The following is a 27120-nucleotide window of genomic DNA, read 5'->3' on the forward strand; positions in this document are numbered from 1 at the left end:
TTGATCTGAGTCTTCTTAAGTAAATAGAAGTTCTTAGATTTTCCATCTAGAGGAGACTCCGAACCCTTCAGCGCTACTCTACCAGAGCTCAACTGCTCGCTGCTTTGGTTCTTAAGGGGGGAGTACTTAACAGTCTCGGGAGGAAGATCTACAAGGAAGAGAGACTGATGAAGCTGTATCATGACTGGGCGATGCATGTGTTACGCCGCCTACGTTGTGACGGCACGTTTGAACAGCTTAAGCCATTAGTCAATTTAAAAGGCTGTAAAGAGGCATACAGTTTCGACTTAAAGTCGGCCACGGATCGACGGCCTCGCGCCATCATTCGTGAGGTTGTAGCCTCCATGTTCGGACGTCATATTGCGTGGTCATTGGTGGAAGCAGCGGCGCGGGCAGTCTCAAGTAGGCATTATGCCCCCCGTTGGTGCAGAAGCCAACCCGGCAGTTCTTCGCAGTAGGTAAACCGTTGGGTTACTATGGTTACTGGCCGCTGTTCGCGCTATCACATCATGTGAGAGTGGTGTGGCTAGCAACGGAGCCGGGTATATAGCGGTTTGGAGCGGTTTGAGGCCTGTGTGGTTTTCGGCGATGACGTAGTAATCACCGACCGTGGGTGGCTGACGAATACAGAAGTCTTATCTCCTTATTAGGGGTTAGTATTTTGGACTCGAAGTCCTTAGTATCCCGAACGGGTGTTTTCGAGCTCACAAAACGATTCTTTTTATTAAGCAGGGCCGTGTGGATGTCTCTCCGATATCTATGCGTGCCTTGCACTTATGTCGAACGACCCTCGGTCTAGCGACTGTTCGCAGTAGGTATGATACAGATTTAGTATCACACTCCGTTTAGGCAGTGCTGGCTACAGGGTTCTTGCGGCTCTCGGAGCGGGACGACTATCGCGTCGTTGGGAGCGCTTGCGCTTATTCTTGGCGAAACCTGACCGTTGTTCTGATATGGAGTTGGAGTTGAGTGGTGGCTTTACGGGGGGAAACCAATGGATCCATACAGGAGAGAGTACATATATGGGCGGCGCGGCCGTGGGGAGTTCCATTGTCGTTTGACAACTGAGACATAAAAACAGTATTGGCTATTAGGCTTTCTAGTTATCGGTTATATCCTTTTAGTGAAGAGGAAGCAAAGATTTGCTCCCCTAAAGCCGCTCGAGAAGGTGAGAGGTCCATCTGGTGGTATCGTATAAAAGGTCACGGCTGCATTTAGGAGTGATCTTTCCAAAGTAGCGCGTATCTGGCTCAAAAAAAGATGTCAATCTAAAGAACGGAACCGCCCCTCTACGTCGCAGGGCCTGCTTGTGTCGCGCTCTCCACCTAATGGGTCTTCCTCTTCAACCCAACCCTTGTATAAGGAGTGAGCCTTGTATCTTCGACGTAACGGGACGGGGGAGTCCCTCTAACCGACCCCTGCCTTAGGGTTCAGACCTTTCAAAGAACTGACAGAAACTAGCGGAACACAAAGAACCAGAGACAAAGAAAGTGAAGAATGCTCTCATGTCCAAATCTTCCTCACCAACCAAGAGTTATATCAAGCTTGAATAAAGCACACGAGTTCCGTCCCGTGGCACGTCAGATGAACAACTTCTTTCTAGCCCATGGCTTTTGGAACAATGATTGAATGGATCGGGGCCGGTCCGAAGAGCAGGCATATGCCAAAGGTGTAAATACGAGGGCTCTCCCACTAAGACGAAACGCTAATTTCTACCTAACTAGGGTTGCCGGTACAAACCATTCGGGAGCATAGCAATTATATACCCCCCTTAAAGTCGAACCTCTTACGCAAGCGAGGTATGATAATAAGGATTCCACCTTCCCTTTAACTGGTATTAATTTACATGAGAAAAGGAGCACTTACACCGGCCTTTCACTCCATTTTTTGATTTATTCAATTACATACACACAGATGATTAGCCACCTTTGTTCCCAATACAATTCATCGAATGGATGATTTCGCTCGTACAACAACCGGTTTTACTTTTCCATTTCAATCTTGTCCTAAGGGGGGTACACTTAACACCAACCTAATCTCACAATTGTTGAAGAGAGTCTTGCACGAAAATGACCGCTTGCTAAAGCTTCAACTCCAGCTCTAGATTGGTGATTGAAAAGCCACCCCCCACATTCTTCTAAAACTTGATGCTACATTGACGTCAGCTGTGAGACTTGCGTGGTAAAGTATTCACAAAAAGAAGGAATGTCACTGCCTGATTGCTAACCAATGAGAGTTCCTAGGGGTCAGCGGCATTCTACACATCAAATATAGAGAAGAAAAGAAAGAGAGGGGAAAATATGCTGGGGAGATCTCCGGGTTGCGGGCGGCCACAAGAGCTTGTTCAAGCTTTGGCATTTGATTGTCAAATATTGCCTTTGTTTAATGCAAGTTCCGTTGACCTTCTATTGTATTGTGAATCATTAGACAAAGGATCACTTGATGTTCATAAAGCTGCAGATCCACTTTTCTTTGTTTGAAACCCCGCGGAAATATACCTTCATAATTGTTTCTTGTAAAGAACCCCTTACATGTAATACATTGCATTCTTGTTTATCCGTTCAGGTGCGATGGATTGGCCGATTCTAGAACAATGGTACGTGGAGACTGCTCGGCCTCAACATTCAAATTCAAGGAAGGACCTTTCAAAGGTTCTAGCCGGATCAACTGATGCGGAAGGGTCTCTTTCGGAGTCCGATTCTTGCGTTGGAGCCTTCCTCCTAGCCTTTTTGGTTCACTTGCTACACTCATCCTAATCCCATTCACAGTGGCATGCCTTACCCTATACAGCAACGACTTCACGCGGGGATAACACATATTCCCGATTCTTAGGGATAGGGAGGAAGGGCATAGAGCACTACTTCCTTGTTATACCGTTCGTGACCAAGGGAATTGGTCACTTCAGAGTCAGTTAACAAAGTCTCAGTGCGGGAAGTGCAAGAAGGGGTAGTAAATGGCAGATGTCGACTCCTCAGATAAGAAATCAAGGAAGGGATATCACCTAGCGCCGACCAAATCTGGAAATTTGTTAAATCGCAGTCCCAAAATAGGCCTTTGTCTATGCCCCAATTCCTTTTTTAAACAGACGAGACAGACAAAAATGATATATATTAATATAATATATTCTGGAAATCCATTGAAATCACTGGCTTCAGAGTCAATGTTGGCTTACTGAATACCAAGTCGAGTCTTATGCCGGTCGTCATATTGTTTTCACGGCGGCCTTTGCTGCTGGATTGGTCGTTGGTAGCTCTCGACCTCTATGAACACTGCTTTGCATCCCCTAGTGCTATTTTCGCTATTTCCTTCTGTATTTTAAGAAGGTCCATTATCTTTAACAAGAAGGGCATTTAATGCATGATCTACGACCAACCTTCCGTCATTTCTTCCAACCAATCCAATGAATTAGCCCATTCCTTCCCTTCCTTGATTATAGAGAACTTACTTTCGATACTGATTGATGTTACCCCGGATCGGTTGATTCTACGAATTCGGATCTGGATGCGTAGGTGTAGCTTTGTTCTCGATTGCTTTTTCCAAAATGCATTTCACATTCGAATTCATTTCTATTTACAGAAAAGGGGTGAGAGAACTGCTCTCGCGACCACAAGAGCAGAACCGAGGCGATCAGGAGCAGAGAACGAGTAGGTTTGACTAAACAAACCTACCAAAATGACTACAGTGATCAATATCTTGCTTCGTCTTCGGAACTGTTGTGAAGTCTCTCTCGAAACCCTATGATGGAATGCAAGATCCAACTCAAACTCTTCACTGGCACCCTTGGCCCTTGAGCCAACTCTAGTAAGCTCTTCAATGGCACTCCGTACCTGGGGAGTACGCTACCGGAAATGCTCTTTCTCTTTCTTTGCTTCTGCTTCTTGCCTGCTTTCGTTGTCTTCTTACAGATGTCCCTTCCCTACTTTCAGGGTTGTCTCGAGTGCATATGTATCTCAAGTCAAGTGTGATGAGAATCAGGCCGAACGTAGTTCAAAATTCAAACTTTCTTTCTTGTCAAATTACCTACCTCGCTGAGAACCATATTGAGCCTACTTAAATAGCTTAGTGAATGGCAAGCTAAGTTGCCCACTAGTTTGGCTCTACCCCAAATCAGTTTTATATTACATTATATATGAAATGACTTCCTTTTAGTAAGAAATGGGAGTATGGGGCGACGATATGCCACTTCTAGGATGAAAGAGAAAATAGATTTCAAGTAGGCTATGAATTAGCATTCAATGAAATCAGTGCGAAGAAAAGAGTACCGCATCTCGGACATAGAGGAATTAGTTTCTGAGGCTTAGTTTGAATCGAGAGATGTTTTCAGATGGGGTTGTTGTGGATGACCTTTTTGGCACTGACTGAGCGATGGTTGGGAGAGAATAGAGTCCACTCCCATTGCGGGAAGGTGTATAGGACATACAGAATCCTTAAAAGAGAAGGGCAGCGCGGTACCACGCTCTTGCTCGTAGTTTGACTCCCCTATGCATCCCGACTAGGGTCTCACAAACGTGCACTTCCCTTATGCATCCAGCCGCTTCACTAATGTGAATAGGTTATACAGAAGGTTGGGTTGGTTCTCTACTCTTATGCGCGCTCCTTCTTCGAACCTTTTGGTATGTATTGCCCCCTAACTATAGATCATATCCACCAGACGAGAAACTCAATTCCGCACTGCTGCTGAGTCGTCGGACTTATCCGCCAAGGGATTCGTGTCATTTCTGTGGATTGCGTTGGGGGAAATCTACCAAAGCTAGGCAGATAGATAGACTCCTTTCCCGCTGCTAGGGGAGAGCAAGAAAGAAAAGCGAATTCTGGTTTTTTAACCAGCGCCCCCTTTTGGGTATGCAGGTACTAAGAGTCCTCTCACTACCAACCAGCAGACATCATCTGGCTGGGTCTTGCCGGTATCAACAACGAACCAAATGTAAACAGCAACTCACTATGGCTCTTGGCCCAGATAACGTCCTAGGCGTAGCGTAGGGGAGATCGGAGCAACATGGAACGCCTAGACTTTCTGCAGTAAGTAGATCGAGAGGTCGTTCCGCCCCTTGTCCCCGAATATGGGTAATATGTTCTCAGTAAATGTTGCGTAAATCTGACCTAGCTGGCGAGCGATCCCAGTTCGCGACAGAGAACAAGACAGCAAGCGGGCGTACCTTTGTTCGCTTCTTCTCCACCAAGCACAGAAGTTTAAGGATAACTGTAGGTCGGTGGCTACCTAAGGAAACTCCGATTCGATCTGCCCCCCGGCTGGGAGGCATCTACCTCATCCCGATCACAAGGAGAGGTTCACCATGATGGGGGGTACTTCTTTTTTGTCCTTCCGGAAAGAATGAAATGCATAGGGGACCATCCTTTTGTTGCGGCATGCTCCTCAGATTTACGGATTCGCAGGGGGCATCAGGCCCTACTTATAAAAGACAGCGAATCTTTTGATTTATATATCTTTCTTATATTATATATATAAGAGAAAGATATTTGATATTCTATTATAGGCCAGCTTGACAAGCTACCCTTCCTCTTGATGATCTGAGGTGCGAAGAGAAAGATCTCTTTTTTATGACTTCCACTTCTCGATCCCGGCCCAGAAAAGTGACCGACCATGGCCTTATTGATGAATGAAAGAAAGGGTTTATGAGCCCTAGCCCCGTAAGCCCACACCTGTGTAGAGTAGATCGTTCAACACCTGCGGCACAAACCCATTTTTGACCTATTGGTCCTAGTATCATAGGCGACCGAACGGCCGCCCCCTAATTACTAGACCGACCTGCTATAATAATTCCATAAACACCTAGCGAAGATATGGCAAACAAATAAAGTAGCCCTATGTTCGGATCTGACAATACCATACCATAATCAAAAGGTACAACGGCCCGAGCGACCAGACTTAACATAAATGTAGCCACTGGAGCCATTCTAAAAAGGGAGAAATTAGCACTACTTGGTGAAATAGGTTCTTTGAGAATCAATTTCAAACCATCTGCTAGAGGTTGTAACAATCCAAACGATCCCACTACATCAGGACCCTTTCGACGTTGCACAAAAGCCATGACTTTACGTTCAGCTAGCACTAAAAAGGCTACTCCTAGTAGAAGTGGTAGAATCATTCCAAGTATTTCAGCTGGAACAGCTATGTACATTTGAGATTTTCTATTCACTCATGATCTGGCCTGGTCGACCCAATCATGATATTTCACTCATGATCTGGCCTGGTCGACCCAATCATGATATTGAAGGGATGGGACCTTTTCTCGAAAAACTACGGATCCCGATAAGAGTGACAGATGGTGCAACATCGAATCCTGTTACGTTACTTCGAATGGAATCTTAGCCCGCCTCACTTGCTTTCTTTACTGCATAAGGGCATAAGCGAAGTCAAGGGATTTCCTTCTAACTGGTGGCTGAGAGTAAGCAACTTCATTCAACAGATTTTGGAGTCAATAACATGCTCTGGGTCGGGAATCTTTGCTCTTCTCTTTTGCATTTCCGCTGCCTGCGCTCTTCTTCGTGTCCGTCCGTATCGCAAAGCTGGTCGACGCCAGCAGGTTGAAAATAGGGGGACAACCAAGACCCCCTAAGAAAGCTTTGTTCGATAAAGCAAACGATTCGTTCCGACAACTTCGGACCACATTAACCCCGTTGAATTAGCCGCCGATCTTACAAGATCGATCGGGCGGGCTGGTTGGGAAGGGGTGATTAGCGGAGAAAAGAATCGCTGAGAGATAGATTCTACTATTTGATCAGGACGAATGGGTGGCTGTGACGCATGCATGCTCCGGAGGAGATTGACCCTTCACCGAGTCAGTCCAGTCAGAAAGGGGAGGGCCCGCTGTCTAGACTGCATTTCGGGAGTTTGAACACCATCCCATTTCCACCAAAAATACAACCCTGTCAAAGATATCTAACCTTCCTTCCTTATGAGTGGAAATTCAATCCCATTTTGTATTTTTTACATAAAAAGCAGCCAACCGGTAATATATAAAGAGATCTTTATATATTATAAACCCGGTGCATTTCTTCCGACCTTTTTTGAAAAGCGCATAGTTTCTCCTCCAAAAAGGACCTCTCCAGTAGGGCATTAGAGATTTCCCTAAACCAGTAGGTCCTTGAGCGGATCTCCCATGTTAGCCCCAAGACGTCGGTCTCTAACTAGAAAAGTCAATGCTTGAGCTTGAGCGAGAAGGGCCTCCTCGCTTATTGACTCGAACCACGGACCTTCACGAACGAACCTATAGGACAAAAGGAACTTCACTAACGGCACCTGACAAAGAGCAAACAGCTTATCTCAACTACTTGACTTGAGTCCCAGTACTGAAAGACGTAACTTCAGGAGTTTCCCTGAAAGAATAGCAAGGCGTCGAAAGCAGGGAGAGAGGGAGCTCTTACTACGGATCTCCCCTTCCTTATGGCAGGAGGTTTCAAACATCTTCTCTTTTATTCAAAGTCAGTTCATCCCCCCGTTCATTTATTGACTTACGTTCCGGGCTTGTCGAGGTGGGTGGGCATAGTTAACATAGCATTTGCCGGAAAAGATGGTAGGAGCAATGGATCCCCCCTACTTTCACCTGCATAAAAAAACTTCATGATGTGGAACAAAGGCAAAGTCAGAGAGCCAAAGAGAAGATGTCTACCATCCGGACTCGTCTGAACGAACGTCTTAGAAAAGAAGAAGAAGGTTCTATTTTTGACTATGAGAAGGAATTGAAAGCAAGCAAGCTTAGCAATACATTGTAAGTCAGAGGATGAATATGACTTATGAACGGAGGAAAAGGTTTCGTTAAATTGACTAGCAGAAGAGCATCGTCAAAAATGAATGTGCTTAAGTCATTTTTTGGTGAATGTGAACAGTTCATATATTTTTTTTACAAAGTCTTTGTGGATAGGATGCGAACGTTTGAATGTGGTGACATGTGAATAACTTATGCATTTGAGCCTGTGTGGAACAAAGGCGCCGTCTTCATCTGACGAAGCTCCTTCGTCTGGGTTATCTCTTTCTGCCTCATTTCTCGCTTGAGCCTGGCCTTGTTCTTCATCCTGCACACCAAACACTTGGAAGGCCTCAAGGATGTTTGGGATTCTCATTTAAGGATGTCACCAGCAGGGACAGGAAATCCTGACCACCTTGGTTCAGTTTCCACACGGCTGAGACATCACCTTCAAGAACATCTATCTCAAATTTGGGCTAAGTCATAGAAAGAGAACTCAGTTCATTCTAAGTCTCTATACGAAGATGAAAAATAGAACGATTGACTCATACCACCTAACACACTTCATCAGATTTGTGATTGACGAAGGAATTGTGTTCTCTTCTAAGGGGGGTTCTGCTTCGTCTGCAGCAGATGATCCTCCTACAACCTCTGTCTCCTCGCATTTCTTTTAGACGAGTCTTCTTCTACTACCGAGTCTACTCCTGTCAAAAAAGAATATTCTAAGACAATCATTAGGTTTAAACAAAGAATCCTTTTTTGAAATTCAAACTTTGAACTTCTCCTTTGCTGAGCTAGACCTGATTTAAATACCGGACGAAGGAGCTTCGTCAAATTCAGCAACGGGAGCCCGAGAGGGTTGAGCAAAACAAAACCAGAGGCGTCAGGAGCATTGGAAGCCTCCGGCTCCCTGACAATCTCATGCTGATCCGTCGATCTTGGATAGCCAACTTACGTTTGACCCTCAGTTGTATTCCGAGCTGTCCCCCTTTTTCTTTTTCTTCGGCATTTACACCCCCTATTTGAGTAAGGCTGGAAAGTCTCCTCCAACATCAAATCAATCTTCCGCCCTTTCTATCTCTATCTCTCTGTCATGCTCTTCTTCTTCGCTTGAGGACTAGCAACGGCAGTAGTGGCTTTCCTTTTTTTTTATCCACACTCTGACCGAAGACAGATCTTAAGGGGACTCTGTCCATTTTATCTGAGTCCTGATCTTCTTCTACCCTCTTCTGGATTTTCTCTCCAGGTTCAGGCAATCTTTCTGGTGCCGAAACTGCCTGACCACCTCAACGAAAAAGATGCACCAATCCCTTTGGCCTTACCTTATGACCTTGGCCAACTTTATTCATCCCCCTTTTATCCCCTCACAAAAGCAACTCACACATCGTCATTCGGAGGAAGAGCCCCTCCGCTTTGAGTGCTATGGGGGTCTTTATTTCCTTCCTTTTCTTATTGGAAATCCTCTGTAAGCCTTTTTCTCTGCCTTTTTTTTCTCAGGCGCGAAGCCCTATCGCTGACGAAGTATTCGTCATCTTCAAACAACTGTTCTCCTCGTCTATCACTCAACCTTCTTTCTCTTGCTTTTCTTCCATTCCAAGATCTGTTGCAAACGAACTGATCTGTCTTTCTGGCTTCTGGCCTACTCAACTGTGGCAGTCAGTCAAAAAAGTGCTTGAATAAGGGATGTTCTCTCTCTCAAGGATATCAGTGTACTCCTTCCAAGCGTCAACTAGATCTCTAGACCGCATGGCAAATCCCGGCCTGATCATAGCCCTACGGACGAGCTAGTCTATGGTGGCTATATCTCTCTAAGAAGGCAAGGCCCTCCTTAACGAAAAAATCAAGAGCTTTTTCAATAGTGAATAAAATGTTCAAATGCTCTGCCATATTGGTATGAGCGTTAAACCAGTCAATACTTCCATGAGCATGACTATAAATCCTTGGATTTCTTCTTCCTGTCCTGGCGAGAGACCCTATATGACAGAGGTAATCCACTTATGAGTCTGTTCTGTTCCTGCCCCTTATACTAAGTAAGTCCGCCGTTTTGAAGGGCGTTAAGTCCAAAAATGGTCCACAGTCCACAGAATGAAAGAGCAAAGAAAGAGAAGCGTAACAATACGGCATCAACAGTCAGAACAGCATCTTCAGTGAAAAGCCAGTTCATCTCAAAAATATCCTTCCATTCCCTCGTATACTACGTCAGCTGTTATATCAGCCGCTCTTTCACTCCTTCATATAGGGGCTCTTAGTCTACCGGGAGAGGGGGGGGTGAAAGATGCAAGATCTAGCTGACTAGCCTTATTCCTTTACTCGCATCATCTGGCTCAAGCTTCGCCGTATCTTACTCATTGAAGAATGGGCTCCCTGTCCCAAGCAGCTGCAACTCGTGCTCGCTCGTCACTAAACTCTTTTCTAATGAGATCATCTGCCTTCTGCGACCCTTACCTTTCAATGGGAATCTTACTCTACCACTACTGTCTCTTAGTTGTTTCAGAATCTCCATTTTCAAGCTTTCCGCTCATGTACCTCCTCATGCTAAGCTTCAGACCAAGCCAGTCAACCCTCTTAAGCCAGATATCAGGTCCCTGCTCATGAGGAACCTTCCTCAGCACCAAATGTGTAGCACTCTCCAGACATCTCCGCAGCTGCTGCTAAGCTTTCGAAAGAACTGGAGCACTATCAACACATATCTCAGATGCAGAATCAACACCAACACACTCGGAATAGGCAAGGAAAGAAGCCCCAAGGAAAACGAGTTAGCCATTTGACAGCTATATGGGATCGCGCTTTTGCTATCCGTGTGAGTAGCCGGAGCTTGTATCTTCGAGAGAGAAGGTCACGAACCTATGAATCTCCCTCTACGGAGTCAACATAGTCAATTCCAGGTTCAAACTCATGCCCCAATCATAGCTTAAATCCAATGTTTGGAGACTGGCTTTCATAATCCTTAGCTAGATGCTTCTTAACACATGCAAGTAGAATCTTCTGAACATTTAACAGGAATGAAACGTAACGGGAGGAGCCAGAAGAGATAGTCAGAAGTGGGGCTTAATTGTCATATAATCTGCTTGCCTAGAATGCCCTTTTCTCTCCAGCTTTGGCAGATGAAGCAGTGTTACTTGGTCAAGAGGTCTAGGCGAGACTACAAGACTGAGAGGTGCCTTTGCCTATAACCTTACTGTAGACATAGCTCACTAATCTTTTGGTAAAACTTTGACTACCAATCCCTCTTCTGGAAAGAGAGTTCCTCTCTCCGTTACACCCATAATGGAGTATGCCCATTCTTCCCTAGGAGACTTCGATCATTCAACTTTCGCTTCTGACCTGTCTCATTATCAACCAGAGCCTGTAAGAAAGTGGAGTTGGCCGGGTTTGGTCTCCCGCTCTGGTGGCATAGTGTAAATCCTGTTGCTACTTACGTTGCAGGAATGCTCTCCGACCTTGATCTCCCGGGAGCATCTAATCTTTCTACCAGAGAGGATTCGAGCTATGTCTTAGGCTTTTCCTCATGAGTCTCTTCGGCGCGAAAGCCTGTTTCCCAGTGGATTAGAAGCAAGGAGAGGAACGAAGTCCAAGCCATCACATACACAGAAGACCTTTCCGCTCCTTGGTGACAGTTCATAGCTTCTGGGATGTGTCCTTTCTTTTAGTCGGTTTTGGTTGAGAAGATAGTTGGCTAATTCTTATTTAGAGCAGGCAGGCTTCGACCCTTTCCCGTTAGCGAGGTCCCTTGTCTTGCATTTGCATTTCTCGTACTAGAAATGCTTCCATTTTCGGACTATCAGCTTAGGACGATCATCCTTTCGTCCTTCCGATCCCACTCCTTGATAGCGTCTTTCTGAGGTGAGACAGTTAGAAAAAACTGGAAAGAAAAGGCTTCCCAAACCGTTCGCTTTAGAAGAGAATGATAATAAATGAAAGAAATGCGCCTATGTTCTATTCACCCCTGTTGGGGTTGAAGTAGGTGCACCAACGGCTAATATCAATATAGTTCGTGTGCAGTGAGGGATCTTTCCTTGATTCTAGTAAGGGGAATAAAGTGTTTTTACCACTAGGTTTGTTTGCATCCACAAATGGATGATTATCCCAGTTGTGATCGGACAGCCAGTTGAGTGAGCGTTAGCATTACTTGTTCCAGTTCTTTCTCGAGATAGCGCCCTTATCCCTAGGCTAGGAAGGACTCACATCTTTTTCATGTGGGAAGCTTGGAACATCAAAATGGATCAGGCTGTAGACTGTCTGCTATTTCAATTCCTTCTTTATAGTATAAGGGTGCCCGTAGCCAGGGAATGGGGGAGAGCAATTAGGAGTGAATTTTGAACATACGCGATCCTTGAGGCATTAGGAAGGGGCGTCCCCTCAGTTAGATGAGGATGACAGATAGATCCCTGCGGAGTGACTTTCTCAATCCACTTTCTTCTCCTGACCAGGTAAATCTCTCCGTATGTAAGTGTTTGTGTAGCTTATAGCAGTTTCTCGGGAAAACGGAACACACTCCACCCTTGTGGCAATAATATTCATACTTGGTATTGGTGGTACGCTTGTTTGCCTGTATTCCGTAGTTTGGGGCTTACTCACTGATACGTACCTTTACTTTCTTGATGCTGAAGGGAATGTGGTAGGGGCAGTAGGAGAATGCTTTATGAGAAAAAAACCCTCTTCAAACTCAAAAATGTGTTAGAAGGCAAGTCCAGACTTTCTATGACCAGAATAGTGAATCAATCGTACTGCTACCTTTGACGGCGAGGAAGAAGCTCTGTTATTACTATTACTATATTTCATTGCCCTTAGACATAACCCCCATGTCGGGTAAACTTCATGACTAAAAGGAGAAGCGGAGGCTTATGATTGGCAAGGCAGATTTGTCGAACAAAGGCCCCTGTCTTGCTTAATAGTAGACCTATCCTTAACCTTCATAAATCAAAGTTCCGAAGAATCTCGCTAGATAGTCACAAAACTTTCCAATACCTAAGGGTTCATTCCCAGAAGTGGCCTCGACCCAAGCATCAAAGAACAGATTTGATCACTATCACGCTAAAGTCAAGCATCGACGGATAAAGAATATTATGGTGAGCCTGGAGGATTCCAATGGCATCTGGAGAGAAGATGGACAGGAGGTTCGAAATCTTGTCGAACATGTTTTTCAGCAGCTTTATTCGACATCAAACCCCGTGGATGCAATTCATATTACGGATTTCATTCACTCGAAGGTGTCTACAACTCAGAATGACTGGCTGCTTCGAGTAGGGACGGAAGAGGAGATACGAACAGCGCTTTTCGAGATGAGCCCGCTCAAGGCCCCTTTAATTAAAGCAAGCAAGCGTACCAATACTAAGTCATTAATGTTCTTACCGTTGATTAACACGGGAGAGGAAGATGGTGATGAGGAAGAACTTCGCGGCTGCTAAGTCAGGTAAGCGGGCGCAAGGGAACAAAGGAAAGTTCTGCCAGTTGCTGATTTGAGTTCTAACCCTTTACTCGCGTAACCAGTCTGACATACTATATATCCCGATTCCGAAGGTGAGCCTACTTCGTCGTAGAAAGTTCGGCCAGAGACATCAAAGGAAGGGACCGGTAAGAGAGGTCCCAGTACACGACCCCGGAGTGGTGGCAGTAGGATAGCTCTAATAGGGGTAGGCTTCTTTTCCTTCATCTCTTCTCTTTCTTATTGATTCTGACGTATATCACTTTCTAAACCGGGCCGTCAGAATTTAACCTTAACGTATCAGGGTAGTACGCCTTGAACAATCAAATAAGGTTCGTCGTACAATTTCGGCGATTACTCAAAGAAAGGAGTATATCCCTCTCCCTTAGTGTCTTTCCACTTCCGTCGTTCAGGAACAAACACCTCGCCTAATTCTTTAGAATCCCGTCCTGGTTTTAGCCACTAACCAATTACGTTACCGTTACGACCACTGAACAAACTTGGTCGACGAACATGGTTTATGCGCCGCTAATGTAGCGGCTTGTCGAGCATTTGACAAACTCACACCATCCATTTCAAATGGGATTTGTCCCGTGGACACACGAGCAATCCAACCCGTAGGATTTCCTTTTCCTCTTCCCATTCTGACTTCATTAGGTTTCCCGGTAATAGGGAGATCTGCGAGAACTCTTACCCATATCTTACCATTTCTTCGGAATTGTCCGCTCATAGCACGATGGAATTGTCCTATTATAGCCCGACGCGCTGCTTCAATGGCTCGATATGAAAGACGACCAGCTCCACAACTTTGAGTGCCATATCTTCCAAAACTGAGTTGTGTACCGTCCGGTTTGCAACCCCTACTACATCTGCCTTTACTATATTTAGTATATTTCGTATGTTTCGGATATAATAGCACGTCCCCCTTTTTTAACTATATGAAATCCACACTTTGACACCTGAGATTCCGTAACGAGTAGATACTTCCGCAGGAGCATAATCGATTTTCTGGTGAAATACATTACGAGATGTTTTTCCATACTTTCCGCATTCAGTTCTAGCTATTTCTGCACCTTTTAATCGACCTGAACAACATATACGGATCCCCTCCACCCCTTTTACGAATTTCAGATCCTTGACTATTTGAGTCAAAATGGAACGAAATGATCTTCTTTTTTTCCTCGGTTGAAAAGAGATGTCTTGAGCAATCGGAGAAGCACTTTGATAAACAGATTGGATCTTGACCGACTCAATTAAGGTATTAGTGTTTGTTCTATTAGACAGCAAAGATCGCATTTTTTTCACTTCGTTCAAATAAGAGTTGTACCCATACGGAATTCTTCTCTTTCTCAGTATGATCTCTATCATCATCTCTATGGACTTTCTCAATTCTCCTATCCCACCTAGGTCTATGAATTTCTCTATCAATTCCATTACCTTTTCCTTACCCATGAGTTTCCAACATTTTCTCCTTAATTGACCTAGGAGTTGTTCCCGGACATTCTCAAAAAAGGGGTTCTTATACACCCCAACCCCATCCCTTGGAAAGAAAAAGGTAGCACCGAAGAAAGGAAAGATCGAGATGGTGGTTTTTGTTGTTCCCGCGAAGCGAAGATCATTAGCTTGGCTAATGAAGTGTGTCAACCTCTTTTTGGCTTCGGCCAAACACTTTTGATCGCTGGTCGAGCTTTCTACAAAGAAAGCGATGCGAGAACGTATTCTCTTATCTAAGCTTCTTCCCTGTGCATTAGCTCCCCCCATCGTAGATGGTTCAGCCACGCCCGGTGCCACGAAATGATTGAGAACTACTAAGGGGTCGAAATCCATTTGGTTCTTTGTATTCAATAAGTATTGCATGACCGAATAATGAAAGGAAGGGTGCACTGCAGGGAGGGTCCTTTTAAGTAGATGACTCGTCGGGCCGTCGGAGCGGGACTTCTTTGGGAAAAAGAACTTGAATAACTTCGATTTTCTCAAGGAGTTGTGTGTTTTTTTTTCTATCAGGAACGCTATGTCATTTACAACCCCGGCGTATTTCGGATGCTTGAAGGCCCCGCTGACCCGAAGTGATTTAGAAAGATTCTTCTTCTTTATCGATGGTGATCGGTCATGGTATCCATAGCCTTGCTTCTTTTGAGGCCAAATCCGGATTTCGTTTTGTTGCTTCTCCCGGTCTGAGAGCCTGATCGACTCGACTCTTTTCCCTGCCCCACGGCCTCTCACTTCGTTTCGTTCTGATTCTGTACCGTCGCTTGAATGAAGACACCTGATCGGCCCGACTTTCCCAAATGCCCACCACTCTTGTTTTTTGGATATTTTGCGTCGTTTCAGTCGTCGTGGTCGACGGGGAAGAAAGAAATGAATGAATGTTCTTTTGGGAAAATGTAGAATAATACACCTGCCGAGACGAAAGCCAAGGGTGCGTCTCGTAGGTGGACGTATCGAACCAAAATAAGATCTCAGATTGACATCTTGATACACTGATTTACCATAATAATAAAGAGAGTCAATGGTGACTCCGCCGTGGGAAGAGCCGCTTCTTTCTTGCTTGATAGGGGCATTTCACCAGCGCAGACTAAAAGTGCTCTCCAAACCGTGCTGGATAGTCACCCATCACACGGCTCTCAAACCAAACCCGTGGTTGATCCCGGGGGACAAAGTCAAAGCGCTTGATCCTTTGCCCCATACTTGGAGATGCTCCTCCCCGCCGATCAAGCAGCGACGCTGCTCGTGATAGGCTTAGCTTTAAGCCGCTATCGTTCGGTTCGGATAAGTCAAGTGTCCCTTCGGTCGGTTCTCTCCGGTGGTCTTCCCTTATCTTCCCTAACGTTCAGAGTGGTTCTGGTTTGAGAAAGGAGCACCGGCCGAGCGCCCTGAATGAATAAGAAATGGACAGCAGAGGGAATTGCGGATTCTTATTCGACCGAGTTGAAGCTAGCAACATGTCGATTACACACCGGAGATTGGTAAGAACTGAGGCTCGAGAGACCTAACCTAAGTGGGCCTACCAGCGAAGCACCTGTTGATCGGGCGGGGGGCGGTTTTTTGGTTTCGTGCAACGCCCTCGCAGCGGGAAGAGGCAGTTGTCATTTGAAAGTCAAGGCCCTTCCCCTTTTCTACGAATCTACAACTCTCTTTACTGAGCGAGACTCCACTTTAGTATTCATATTCCATTCTATCATTTGTTTGACAGCTTAAACTAGGCTCCACTTTAGATAGGTTTTCGGTCTTCATCAAGATAGGTCAAGGGGGCGCGTCGGAACGGTCGGTAGCTGCTTAGTCTCATCCGAGAATCTCTTTCTGCCTTTTTTCAAAGAAAAAAAAGAAAGAAGGGGGTCGATTTAGGCTCCTTCCCTTCCACTGCATAGCTGCGCTAGCAGGTACTACGAGCCCTCTGTCCCACGCATATAACCAGCTCGCGTGGTTCACCGGTTCCACCGAAAACTCTCATTTGTTGAAGCGGAGCATAGTGCGCTTTAGGCGCCGAGCGAGAAACATCTCTTCTTTCGTTTCGGTTTATTCACTGATCTGAAACTGAGCACTTGTTTTCTTATTGATGTAAGGGGCGGCGGCGTTCTTGAATGAAGTCTATCCGAACCGAATTAGCACTTCTCAGATCAGGCTAGGCCTCTCCGGCTGAGCCGGGCTAGGGTCCCTGGATGCGCTAGCGATTGGCACATAGGGGAGTGGTTGCCGGGCTTTCTCGGCCTGGTATCCTGCACCTCGCGTTCATGATATCTACATTCAACTGTGCCCCGGAGACAGGGTCGAAGCACGCCCAGTGTGCTTCTTTCACGACATGCTCTGGTCCCGGGTGTCTTCCAGTGGTCTTCTAGCGTTAGAAGAAGTCGTGTCCGTCCCGGACATCTGCAGCGTCCTCCCACGCCTTTTTTGATTTCAAATGCAAATATGGGACAAACTCGCGGAAAAGCCCATTCGGTGACTTTCGCGGTCGCCCTCACTGAACCGACTTGAATCTGAACTACGATTCAGACCAAGTCTTACCGAAATAGGATTTCCTATTCGTGCCATATGCGCTTAGACTTGACTTTTCCCCCTTTTTCTTCCTGGTCCAATCATTTTTCTCGAAGGTCTTCGTTTCCGTGTAGAAGCAAACTCTCCAAATTTATGACCAACCTTTTTCCTTCAGTGATCTTACAACGAACAGGAGTTTTTCCATTGTGAATTCGTACGGAGCAATCAATGAATTCCGGCGAAATAGAAGATCTCTCTTCTTCTTCATTCTCAACATACATGCATCAACAAAACGAAGTATGCGCGGCATGAACTCATTTCTTCCTTTCCCCGCCCCTGCCCGAAATCCTGCTTTGGTGGGCTGGCTTCCCCCAAGGTGGAGACCGAAAAGGTCTACCTCCTTTCATGCGCCCCTCCCCTCCTCCATGAGGATGATCCACTGGATTCATCGCAAGACCACGAACACCAATGGGGCGTCTGCCTAAGCACCGGCTTTGTCCAGCTTTTCTAAGCTTACGTGCACCATTGTTGGGATTGGAAACTATACCAATAGTCGCTCAGCATCGGGAATCAATGAGTTTTTCCCGAAGGTAGCCGCACAAGCCTAAGGGAGAGTGTAGTGTAGGGGGTGCTGGTTCCTTCATTATTTTAGCAAAAGTTCCTTCGGCTCGAGCCAGCTTTGCGCCTTTGACCTGGATGACATTCAATATAATCCATGTTCCTATACGTATATCGGCTAATGGTATGCTATTTCCGATTTTAGAATTTAGAAAAAGTATATAATATCTATAAGCAGGGGGGCGTGGCCAAGAAGCAGCCAGCTGACCCTTTCATTCGCCCTTTCTTCGCTGTGTGAACAAGGTCTTAGTATGTATGGGCATTCTCTGGTCAGGTCGCAATAAGTCGCTGGCCGAAGGTTTAGACCAATCGCAATTCATCACCATCTTTCCCGCTTCTAATTGATGACTGGCTATTATATAAGTGTTGACCTAAGCCCCTGTGCTGGGGCTCGGCTACCGAACCGTACGTGAGCTGCCTCGTACGGCTCTTCCTAAGAACTTGAAGCCCCCTCTCCCTAAATAGAAATTTCTTTGAAATTTACAAAACTTTTTCAAAAAGCCTTCGCCTTTGATAATCAACGTGAATCAACACTTTGACTTAGTATTGGTTTGCTAGCATTCCTTCCTTATTAGGGGCTATTAGAGAAGCTGCTTCGTTCCTTGACACTTCTTTGCTCAGCAAACTTCCTTGTTCCTTAGTGTAGTCTCGGTCCATAGTGGAAGACTCCGTTCCTTATAGCCTAGTCTATATCCACAGCTGACGTGACTCCGTACCGACGCCTTTCTTCCCTTTGTAGACGGCTAAGTGACTTCGTAACCTTAACGTACTTTCTTTCTGACTGTAGCATAGGCGCCTTCGTCGGGCTTTCGTCCCTTCGCCTATAGGCGGCTTGGCTTCGCTATCGCTCATGACTTGGTATAGAGCCGTGTCGTCGTCGGCCTTTCGAATGCCTCCTTCCTTACTTTTGTGAGAATTGACTACTATAAAGGACAGGGGGCAGTTCACCTTTGGAAACTTAGCGACTGTCGTACTACTCAATATGTGAAGTCAAGGCGAACGGCATTCTGTTGTACAGCTATTTCATATTAATAGTACAACAACTGTCGTACTACTAAACAAGGCAAGGAAACCCTCGGTTCCCTTTGTTTGAATAAACGCCGCCTATTTGAGTTTACATTCATTACAAAGTCAACCAAGCCTAACCGATCACGACATGTTGTTTGTTGATATTTATTGAGGAGTTTGGTGGAGTTTAGCTGACTGAATCCATAAACCGTCAAAGTCACCGTCACTGTTTTTTGACTCGTTTAGGTAGGTCTCGGTGAAGCTTGCGTAATGTAGTTGTAGTTAAGGCTGCATTGAAGTAGCTCTTTTTCTTTTTGATTTAAAGATCTACTCACGTACCAAAGGCGAACGGGGCTCCCAGGCCGGGACGTCTGTCGGAATGCTTGGCCTCCTGCGCTGGAAGCCCGAAGGGTGAGCTTCTGGCGGTTAGCTTAACGCACTAGATAATAGGCTCTGAGCTGGAAGGAGGCAAGCAAATGAAGGGAGACATTACGGGCCGACTACAAGAAGCAAAGCTTCGTAGACTCGACAAGTCGCTTATAGAATGCCGACTACTAAGTGAAAACTTTCCACTTCATAAGGGAAGGGGGAAGCGAAGCTTAGCGAGCTTTATAAGGCCGACCACTACATAAGCCGCTGGCGGAGAAAGCTCTTCGAGCTTCCCTTCACTCGTTGCTAAGCCAAGGTCCCAGGTCTCCGAGTCAGCCCTAGCTTTTTCGAAGAATCCTGCACCCATGGGCATACGGCCTGGCAGGCCTTCCCTTTCCGCCGGAGCTTCATGGGCGTTGCCCCGTTCCCCAATCAGATGTTTGGATGTGAGCTATACTCCGCGAGGAGCCAAACGGGCGTATGGCCTTGTCTTGCCATTTGACCTCTCTTCCCGTGTGACTAGGAATGCTCAGTGACAACCTCTCAATTGTCACCGCCTGGCCTCTCTTGCTACCACGGTAGCGCCTAGTGTGGTCAGCACCAATCGTGTTCGGGCAACGAAGCTTACACTCATTCACATTGGTTCATCCTGATATGCCCCGGGCCTTTTGCTCTTCTAACGTCAAAGGTGGCCGGCCATTCGTCAAGGCCCAGGAATCCGCTTGACATCTGAGCGGCGGGATTGGATACCCGCAGTAGATCGAAGTTCTATTTGAGTGCCCCACTAACATAAAGGAGAGCTCGTTCTAGGTGGGTCGCTTCGCGCAAGCACATTGCTTAGGACCAACGGGTCACACGACAGGTGCACGATCGACTTTGCACGTTCCATCCTTCGCCCCTTCGACTATCGGCTTGGCAGGCAAGCTACCTTGATCCGTCTTCGGCTTCGATTCGTTATGCTCAGCAGCTCCAACAAGCCCTAAAGTCTCTTGACGCCTAAAACTCTGCCAAGAAAGTGCAGCTTTACGTTTGATCCTATGTGACCAGAGAATGCTATGCGTTCTCCACTTTCGGATCTCGCAAAGAGAGAACGTATTTTGACCTCTGACTTTATCCCTCATTCTAGGAGCGAAGAAAGCGGGCTTTGCCCCAGCTACCGCTATCCGTGGGAAACCAAAAGAGCTACCGAAGGAAAGGGGCGCAGTCTCTCCCTTGGCCTTTGGAGAAGATAGGGCAGAGAATAAAACATCCTTCGCGCAAGTTTTTTTGCTTCCTGCGCCCTTACTAGTAAAGGGGCTCTTCGACCAAGGGGGCATTCTGGTAGGAAGGCCAACCACTACATAAGGAGCCATCAGTCCAGGAGAGAAGCAAGCTACCCTTCTTTGATCCAACTTCCCCGGAAGGGAAGAGAACGAAAATGGACCTAGGATGGTAGTCGTGGTAGGTTCGAGGATCTTACGCGGCGGAGCTAACTCTTCTATCGTCTTGCATTTCCTCTGGCGGCCGAGCTGCACCCCCTCGATCCATCGTACTGGAGCGATTCGAGAAGAACGATTAGGGTCATATTCTATCCTTTCTACAATGCCCATAGACGAAGTACTTCGTTTCAGATCAATTCTTCGCTGCAATCGCTTCGATCCACCCCCTCGGTGAAAAACAGTAATACGACCTGAGGAATTCCTACCAGCAGACTTACCTGTACTCAAAGTGAATTGTCTAAGTGCTCTCCCTTCTTGGCTTTGTCTCATTGTCTAGATAGTAAGAATTCGATTCCGTCCGAATTAGCTCCTACTCCTACTCCTTCTCTTCCTTCATCGTCGTTGGTCCTTTTGACATAACATTCTCGACCGCCTCCGGTACGGTAGGTCGACCTGTAGCCAGTGACTAGCTCAGCTATGGAGGTGTATACCGCCACGTCGAGACTCTCTTTCGAAAGGGGGATCACCACCGGCTTTAAGAAGAGGGAGCCGGAGGCTTCCAAATGCAGCCGTGATCTTATATACGATACCACCAGACGCACCACCTTGTTCCATCCGCCAATCAAGGAGGCTAGTGGAGCGAAGGGAGCCAAAAAGGGTGATTGACGAGCGCGGATACGTGAATCGGTGCCTTTCGGTCCCGGATCGGTTGTTGCGTCAGAATCACCAGATTGGATCGGGTCTTCTGCCTGCGCCAATCGCTAGCACTTGACTTTTCCGCGTCTTGGCCTTTGCACTTGTGACACTTTCAGTAGGCTTCTCCTTTCTACGCTAATGATTTTCTTGGTTTTGATTCCCCACTCGCCGGGTAGCTCCCAAGAGAACAAGAAAGAAAAGCGGGGTCTGAAATCAAACTCATACTCATCCGTAAGTTCAAAGAATGGAAAGAGATGTTACGTTCTTAATGAAATCGTGCGTTTTAAGCAAGATTTACGCTGCGATAGGAAATCCCTAGACACGGGGCTCTCTCATGCGCTAAAGCTCACTACAATGGGCATAGAATAGGTTTTCTGAGATCTCCCTGAAAACTTTCACTTTCATTTAAGACATAACTATACATAATCAATTCTTGAGTGACGAATGGTCGAACCCCTAAAGCCGCCATCTGGGGATGAGGAGACTTTATTAGTTAAGGGCTATCATAAGAATTTTCATCATTGTTGGATAAGGCCAGCAAGGCTAGCTAGATGCTTAAGACATGCTTGTCACACCCTTCTGAATCAATTACAGCCTCGTAGAACACCTGACCTGCTTACTACTGCATGAACAGGGAAGCGTCAACCTATCACCTCAAATCTCCGAACATTACAGACAGCCGAACTGGGGGTGGTCACGCTTGTCGAGCGAGCTGCCGTCACGATGTTCCCTATCGAAAGTGAAGTATATGGCTATCGAACTCTCTCTTTTAGCTAGTTCCTGGTCGGGTCAATGGAAATCCTTTTTCGCCTTTTCTCGTAGACAGACCACTGAAGTTGGGACACCTTGCGCAAGCCTAAGTTGACAGGCGGTCCATCGTTACACTAGTTTGATAAGGGTCTTCGACGACACAAAAGTGACCGAAAAAGCCCCCCACCACCACCAGCAATTCCTCCGCCGACAAAGGTTGGAGCTATGAAGCAGTAAGATCGGAATATTTATCTATATAATAAGGATTCTCATATAATGATGATAGAAACGTTACTAGTAGATAGTTTAGGTGATAGAGCTTTCTACCAATGAATTCTGACGCAGTTCTTCATCAAGAGGTGAAGGAAATGTTCCAAACAAAAGATCTGATTCACACCGTAAAACCAACAATGAGATCCGTCCTTCTATATCAGACAGATCCAGGCGAGTGGGAACTAGAGTGGATAGCGAAACGAATGGGAGTGGAGTGACTGCAGTATGGAAATCTAGGCTTTCTCTTTGATTTGTTCTCCCAAAGTTTAGATAGATGAAACCAATTGGTTGGTCGTTGCAGGCGTACGGCTATTCTATTAAAGAAATAATCCCTTTCACATCCGATTTACGCATAGATGCTAGGAAAAACACCCTTTATAAAGCTATCCCTTTCGTTCAAGGTCAAGTAAATGCACATATAATAAGATCCAATGACCTACACAAAGACGCAAGGGCCAAGGAGACCAGAAGAGACTCTTTTTTAAGGCAGGTTTGGTAATTTGTTCACACAAGCAAGAAGGAAAGAGAACTAGATCAACACCGAAAGGTTCCATTTGGATCTCTCGAGACTTTCAGTAGTAGGCTTCTGAAGGAATTTGCTAGGGTGCCGGGCTTAAAAGCACCTACCTTCGAATCTGGGGAACTAGTATGCCATGGTCTTTGCCCGTAATCTACATTGTCAGCATCGGTATCAGGCGAAAAGTCAAAAGAGGACAGGACGTCATTCAATTCACTTGCCTCAGAGCAGGAGTGAATGAGGTTTCTTCCGCTGACAGAAGTAGCTTGACCTTGTTAGACTTGAATTTCATATGTGGAATCACACGAGGGAGAGTCCTATGTGGTTGATCTGAGTCTTCTTAAGTAAATAGAAGTTCTTAGATTTTCCATCTAGAGGAGACTCCGAACCCTTCAGCGCTACTCTACCAGAGCTCAACTGCTCGCTGCTTTGGTTCTTAAGGGGGGAGTACTTAACAGTCTCGGGAGGAAGATCTACAAGGAAGAGAGACTGATGAAGCTGTATCATGACTGGGCGATGCATGTGTTACGCCGCCTACGTTGTGACGGCACGTTTGAACAGCTTAAGCCATTAGTCAATTTAAAAGGCTGTAAAGAGGCATACAGTTTCGACTTAAAGTCGGCCACGGATCGACGGCCTCGCGCCATCATTCGTGAGGTTGTAGCCTCCATGTTCGGACGTCATATTGCGTGGTCATTGGTGGAAGCAGCGGCGCGGGCAGTCTCAAGTAGGCATTATGCCCCCCGTTGGTGCAGAAGCCAACCCGGCAGTTCTTCGCAGTAGGTAAACCGTTGGGTTACTATGGTTACTGGCCGCTGTTCGCGCTATCACATCATGTGAGAGTGGTGTGGCTAGCAACGGAGCCGGGTATATAGCGGTTTGGAGCGGTTTGAGGCCTGTGTGGTTTTCGGCGATGACGTAGTAATCACCGACCGTGGGTGGCTGACGAATACAGAAGTCTTATCTCCTTATTAGGGGTTAGTATTTTGGACTCGAAGTCCTTAGTATCCCGAACGGGTGTTTTCGAGCTCACAAAACGATTCTTTTTATTAAGCAGGGCCGTGTGGATGTCTCTCCGATATCTATGCGTGCCTTGCACTTATGTCGAACGACCCTCGGTCTAGCGACTGTTCGCAGTAGGTATGATACAGATTTAGTATCACACTCCGTTTAGGCAGTGCTGGCTACAGGGTTCTTGCGGCTCTCGGAGCGGGACGACTATCGCGTCGTTGGGAGCGCTTGCGCTTATTCTTGGCGAAACCTGACCGTTGTTCTGATATGGAGTTGGAGTTGAGTGGTGGCTTTACGGGGGGAAACCAATGGATCCATACAGGAGAGAGTACATATATGGGCGGCGCGGCCGTGGGGAGTTCCATTGTCGTTTGACAACTGAGACATAAAAACAGTATTGGCTATTAGGCTTTCTAGTTATCGGTTATATCCTTTTAGTGAAGAGGAAGCAAAGATTTGCTCCCCTAAAGCCGCTCGAGAAGGTGAGAGGTCCATCTGGTGGTATCGTATAAAAGGTCACGGCTGCATTTAGGAGTGATCTTTCCAAAGTAGCGCGTATCTGGCTCAAAAAAAGATGTCAATCTAAAGAACGGAACCGCCCCTCTACGTCGCAGGGCCTGCTTGTGTCGCGCTCTCCACCTAATGGGTCTTCCTCTTCAACCCAACCCTTGTATAAGGAGTGAGCCTTGTATCTTCGACGTAACGGGACGGGGGAGTCCCTCTAACCGACCCCTGCCTTAGGGTTCAGACCTTTCAAAGAACTGACAGAAACTAGCGGAACACAAAGAACCAGAGACAAAGAAAGTGAAGAATGCTCTCATGTCCAAATCTTCCTCACCAACCAAGAGTTATATCAAGCTTGAATAAAGCACACGAGTTCCGTCCCGTGGCACGTCAGATGAACAACTTCTTTCTAGCCCATGGCTTTTGGAACAATGATTGAATGGATCGGGGCCGGTCCGAAGAGCAGGCATATGCCAAAGGTGTAAATACGAGGGCTCTCCCACTAAGACGAAACGCTAATTTCTACCTAACTAGGGTTGCCGGTACAAACCATTCGGGAGCATAGCAATTATATACCCCCCTTAAAGTCGAACCTCTTACGCAAGCGAGGTATGATAATAAGGATTCCACCTTCCCTTTAACTGGTATTAATTTACATGAGAAAAGGAGCACTTACACCGGCCTTTCACTCCATTTTTTGATTTATTCAATTACATACACACAGATGATTAGCCACCTTTGTTCCCAATACAATTCATCGAATGGATGATTTCGCTCGTACAACAACCGGTTTTACTTTTCCATTTCAATCTTGTCCTAAGGGGGGTACACTTAACACCAACCTAATCTCACAATTGTTGAAGAGAGTCTTGCACGAAAATGACCGCTTGCTAAAGCTTCAACTCCAGCTCTAGATTGGTGATTGAAAAGCCACCCCCCACATTCTTCTAAAACTTGATGCTACATTGACGTCAGCTGTGAGACTTGCGTGGTAAAGTATTCACAAAAAGAAGGAATGTCACTGCCTGATTGCTAACCAATGAGAGTTCCTAGGGGTCAGCGGCATTCTACACATCAAATATAGAGAAGAAAAGAAAGAGAGGGGAAAATATGCTGGGGAGATCTCCGGGTTGCGGGCGGCCACAAGAGCTTGTTCAAGCTTTGGCATTTGATTGTCAAATATTGCCTTTGTTTAATGCAAGTTCCGTTGACCTTCTATTGTATTGTGAATCATTAGACAAAGGATCACTTGATGTTCATAAAGCTGCAGATCCACTTTTCTTTGTTTGAAACCCCGCGGAAATATACCTTCATAATTGTTTCTTGTAAAGAACCCCTTACATGTAATACATTGCATTCTTGTTTATCCGTTCAGGTGCGATGGATTGGCCGATTCTAGAACAATGGTACGTGGAGACTGCTCGGCCTCAACATTCAAATTCAAGGAAGGACCTTTCAAAGGTTCTAGCCGGATCAACTGATGCGGAAGGGTCTCTTTCGGAGTCCGATTCTTGCGTTGGAGCCTTCCTCCTAGCCTTTTTGGTTCACTTGCTACACTCATCCTAATCCCATTCACAGTGGCATGCCTTACCCTATACAGCAACGACTTCACGCGGGGATAACACATATTCCCGATTCTTAGGGATAGGGAGGAAGGGCATAGAGCACTACTTCCTTGTTATACCGTTCGTGACCAAGGGAATTGGTCACTTCAGAGTCAGTTAACAAAGTCTCAGTGCGGGAAGTGCAAGAAGGGGTAGTAAATGGCAGATGTCGACTCCTCAGATAAGAAATCAAGGAAGGGATATCACCTAGCGCCGACCAAATCTGGAAATTTGTTAAATCGCAGTCCCAAAATAGGCCTTTGTCTATGCCCCAATTCCTTTTTTAAACAGACGAGACAGACAAAAATGATATATATTAATATAATATATTCTGGAAATCCATTGAAATCACTGGCTTCAGAGTCAATGTTGGCTTACTGAATACCAAGTCGAGTCTTATGCCGGTCGTCATATTGTTTTCACGGCGGCCTTTGCTGCTGGATTGGTCGTTGGTAGCTCTCGACCTCTATGAACACTGCTTTGCATCCCCTAGTGCTATTTTCGCTATTTCCTTCTGTATTTTAAGAAGGTCCATTATCTTTAACAAGAAGGGCATTTAATGCATGATCTACGACCAACCTTCCGTCATTTCTTCCAACCAATCCAATGAATTAGCCCATTCCTTCCCTTCCTTGATTATAGAGAACTTACTTTCGATACTGATTGATGTTACCCCGGATCGGTTGATTCTACGAATTCGGATCTGGATGCGTAGGTGTAGCTTTGTTCTCGATTGCTTTTTCCAAAATGCATTTCACATTCGAATTCATTTCTATTTACAGAAAAGGGGTGAGAGAACTGCTCTCGCGACCACAAGAGCAGAACCGAGGCGATCAGGAGCAGAGAACGAGTAGGTTTGACTAAACAAACCTACCAAAATGACTACAGTGATCAATATCTTGCTTCGTCTTCGGAACTGTTGTGAAGTCTCTCTCGAAACCCTATGATGGAATGCAAGATCCAACTCAAACTCTTCACTGGCACCCTTGGCCCTTGAGCCAACTCTAGTAAGCTCTTCAATGGCACTCCGTACCTGGGGAGTACGCTACCGGAAATGCTCTTTCTCTTTCTTTGCTTCTGCTTCTTGCCTGCTTTCGTTGTCTTCTTACAGATGTCCCTTCCCTACTTTCAGGGTTGTCTCGAGTGCATATGTATCTCAAGTCAAGTGTGATGAGAATCAGGCCGAACGTAGTTCAAAATTCAAACTTTCTTTCTTGTCAAATTACCTACCTCGCTGAGAACCATA

At 46.0% G+C, this 27120-nt stretch overlaps 3 protein-coding genes and 3 pseudogenes across 3 annotated transcripts; 2 read left to right on the plus strand and 4 right to left on the minus strand.

Moving 5' to 3' along the window:
• The first annotated feature begins 4 nt into the window (after positions 1 to 4).
• LOC132289078 (uncharacterized mitochondrial protein AtMg01110) lies at positions 5 to 1237 on the plus strand. Its single transcript, XM_059789906.1, is given in 4 exon segments — positions 5 to 413; positions 446 to 535; positions 537 to 609; positions 612 to 1237. Coding segments are annotated over 4 exon segments (597 nt in total). The 5' UTR covers positions 5 to 167; the 3' UTR covers positions 800 to 1237.
• A 1333-nt stretch (positions 1238 to 2570) lies between these two features.
• LOC132289083 (uncharacterized) lies at positions 2571 to 5298 on the plus strand (annotated as a pseudogene).
• LOC132289076 (NADH-ubiquinone oxidoreductase chain 1) lies at positions 4844 to 7107 on the minus strand. The gene has a single exon (XM_059789904.1). The coding sequence runs from the start codon at positions 6138 to 6140 to the stop codon at positions 5751 to 5753; it is 390 nt and encodes a 129-aa protein (XP_059645887.1). The 5' UTR covers positions 6141 to 7107; the 3' UTR covers positions 4844 to 5750.
• A 6316-nt stretch (positions 7108 to 13423) lies between these two features.
• Positions 13424 to 17163, minus strand: LOC132289085 (small ribosomal subunit protein uS3m-like). The gene is made up of 3 exons (XM_059789909.1): positions 17052 to 17163; positions 14091 to 15695; positions 13424 to 14004 (listed from the first exon to the last, which is right to left on the minus strand). The coding sequence occupies exons 1-3, from the start codon at positions 17161 to 17163 to the stop codon at positions 13613 to 13615; spliced, it is 2109 nt and encodes a 702-aa protein (XP_059645892.1). The 3' UTR covers positions 13424 to 13612.
• A 26-nt stretch (positions 17164 to 17189) lies between these two features.
• Positions 17190 to 18576, minus strand: LOC132289086 (large ribosomal subunit protein uL2m-like; annotated as a pseudogene).
• LOC132289080 (large ribosomal subunit protein uL2mz-like) lies at positions 17190 to 23088 on the minus strand (annotated as a pseudogene).
• Positions 23089 to 27120: the final 4032 nt, after the last annotated feature.

This window comes from Cornus florida, unplaced genomic scaffold, assembly GCF_030987335.1.
Source record: "Cornus florida cultivar Cherokee Brave unplaced genomic scaffold, ASM3098733v1 CherokeeBrave_3.0.0_Hap2_scaffold_166, whole genome shotgun sequence".
NCBI lineage: Eukaryota > Viridiplantae > Streptophyta > Magnoliopsida > Cornales > Cornaceae > Cornus > Cornus florida.

Bases quoted from the DNA above. Each gene is read 5' to 3' on its own strand.
- LOC132289076 (XM_059789904.1), bottom strand. From the start codon at position 6,140: ATGTACATAGCTGTTCCAGCTGAAATACTTGGAATGATTCTACCACTT.
- LOC132289085 (XM_059789909.1), bottom strand. From the start codon at position 17,163: ATGGCACGAATAGGAAATCCTATTTCGGTAAGACTTGGTCTGAATCGT. The intron at 15,696-17,051 runs GTTTGTCCCATA...GTCTGCGCTGGT, and splicing joins CCGAATGGGCTTTTCCGCGA to GAAATGCCCCTATCAAGCAA. The intron at 14,005-14,090 runs GTGTCAAAGTGT...AATATAGTAAAG, and splicing joins TACTCGTTACGGAATCTCAG to GCAGATGTAGTAGGGGTTGC.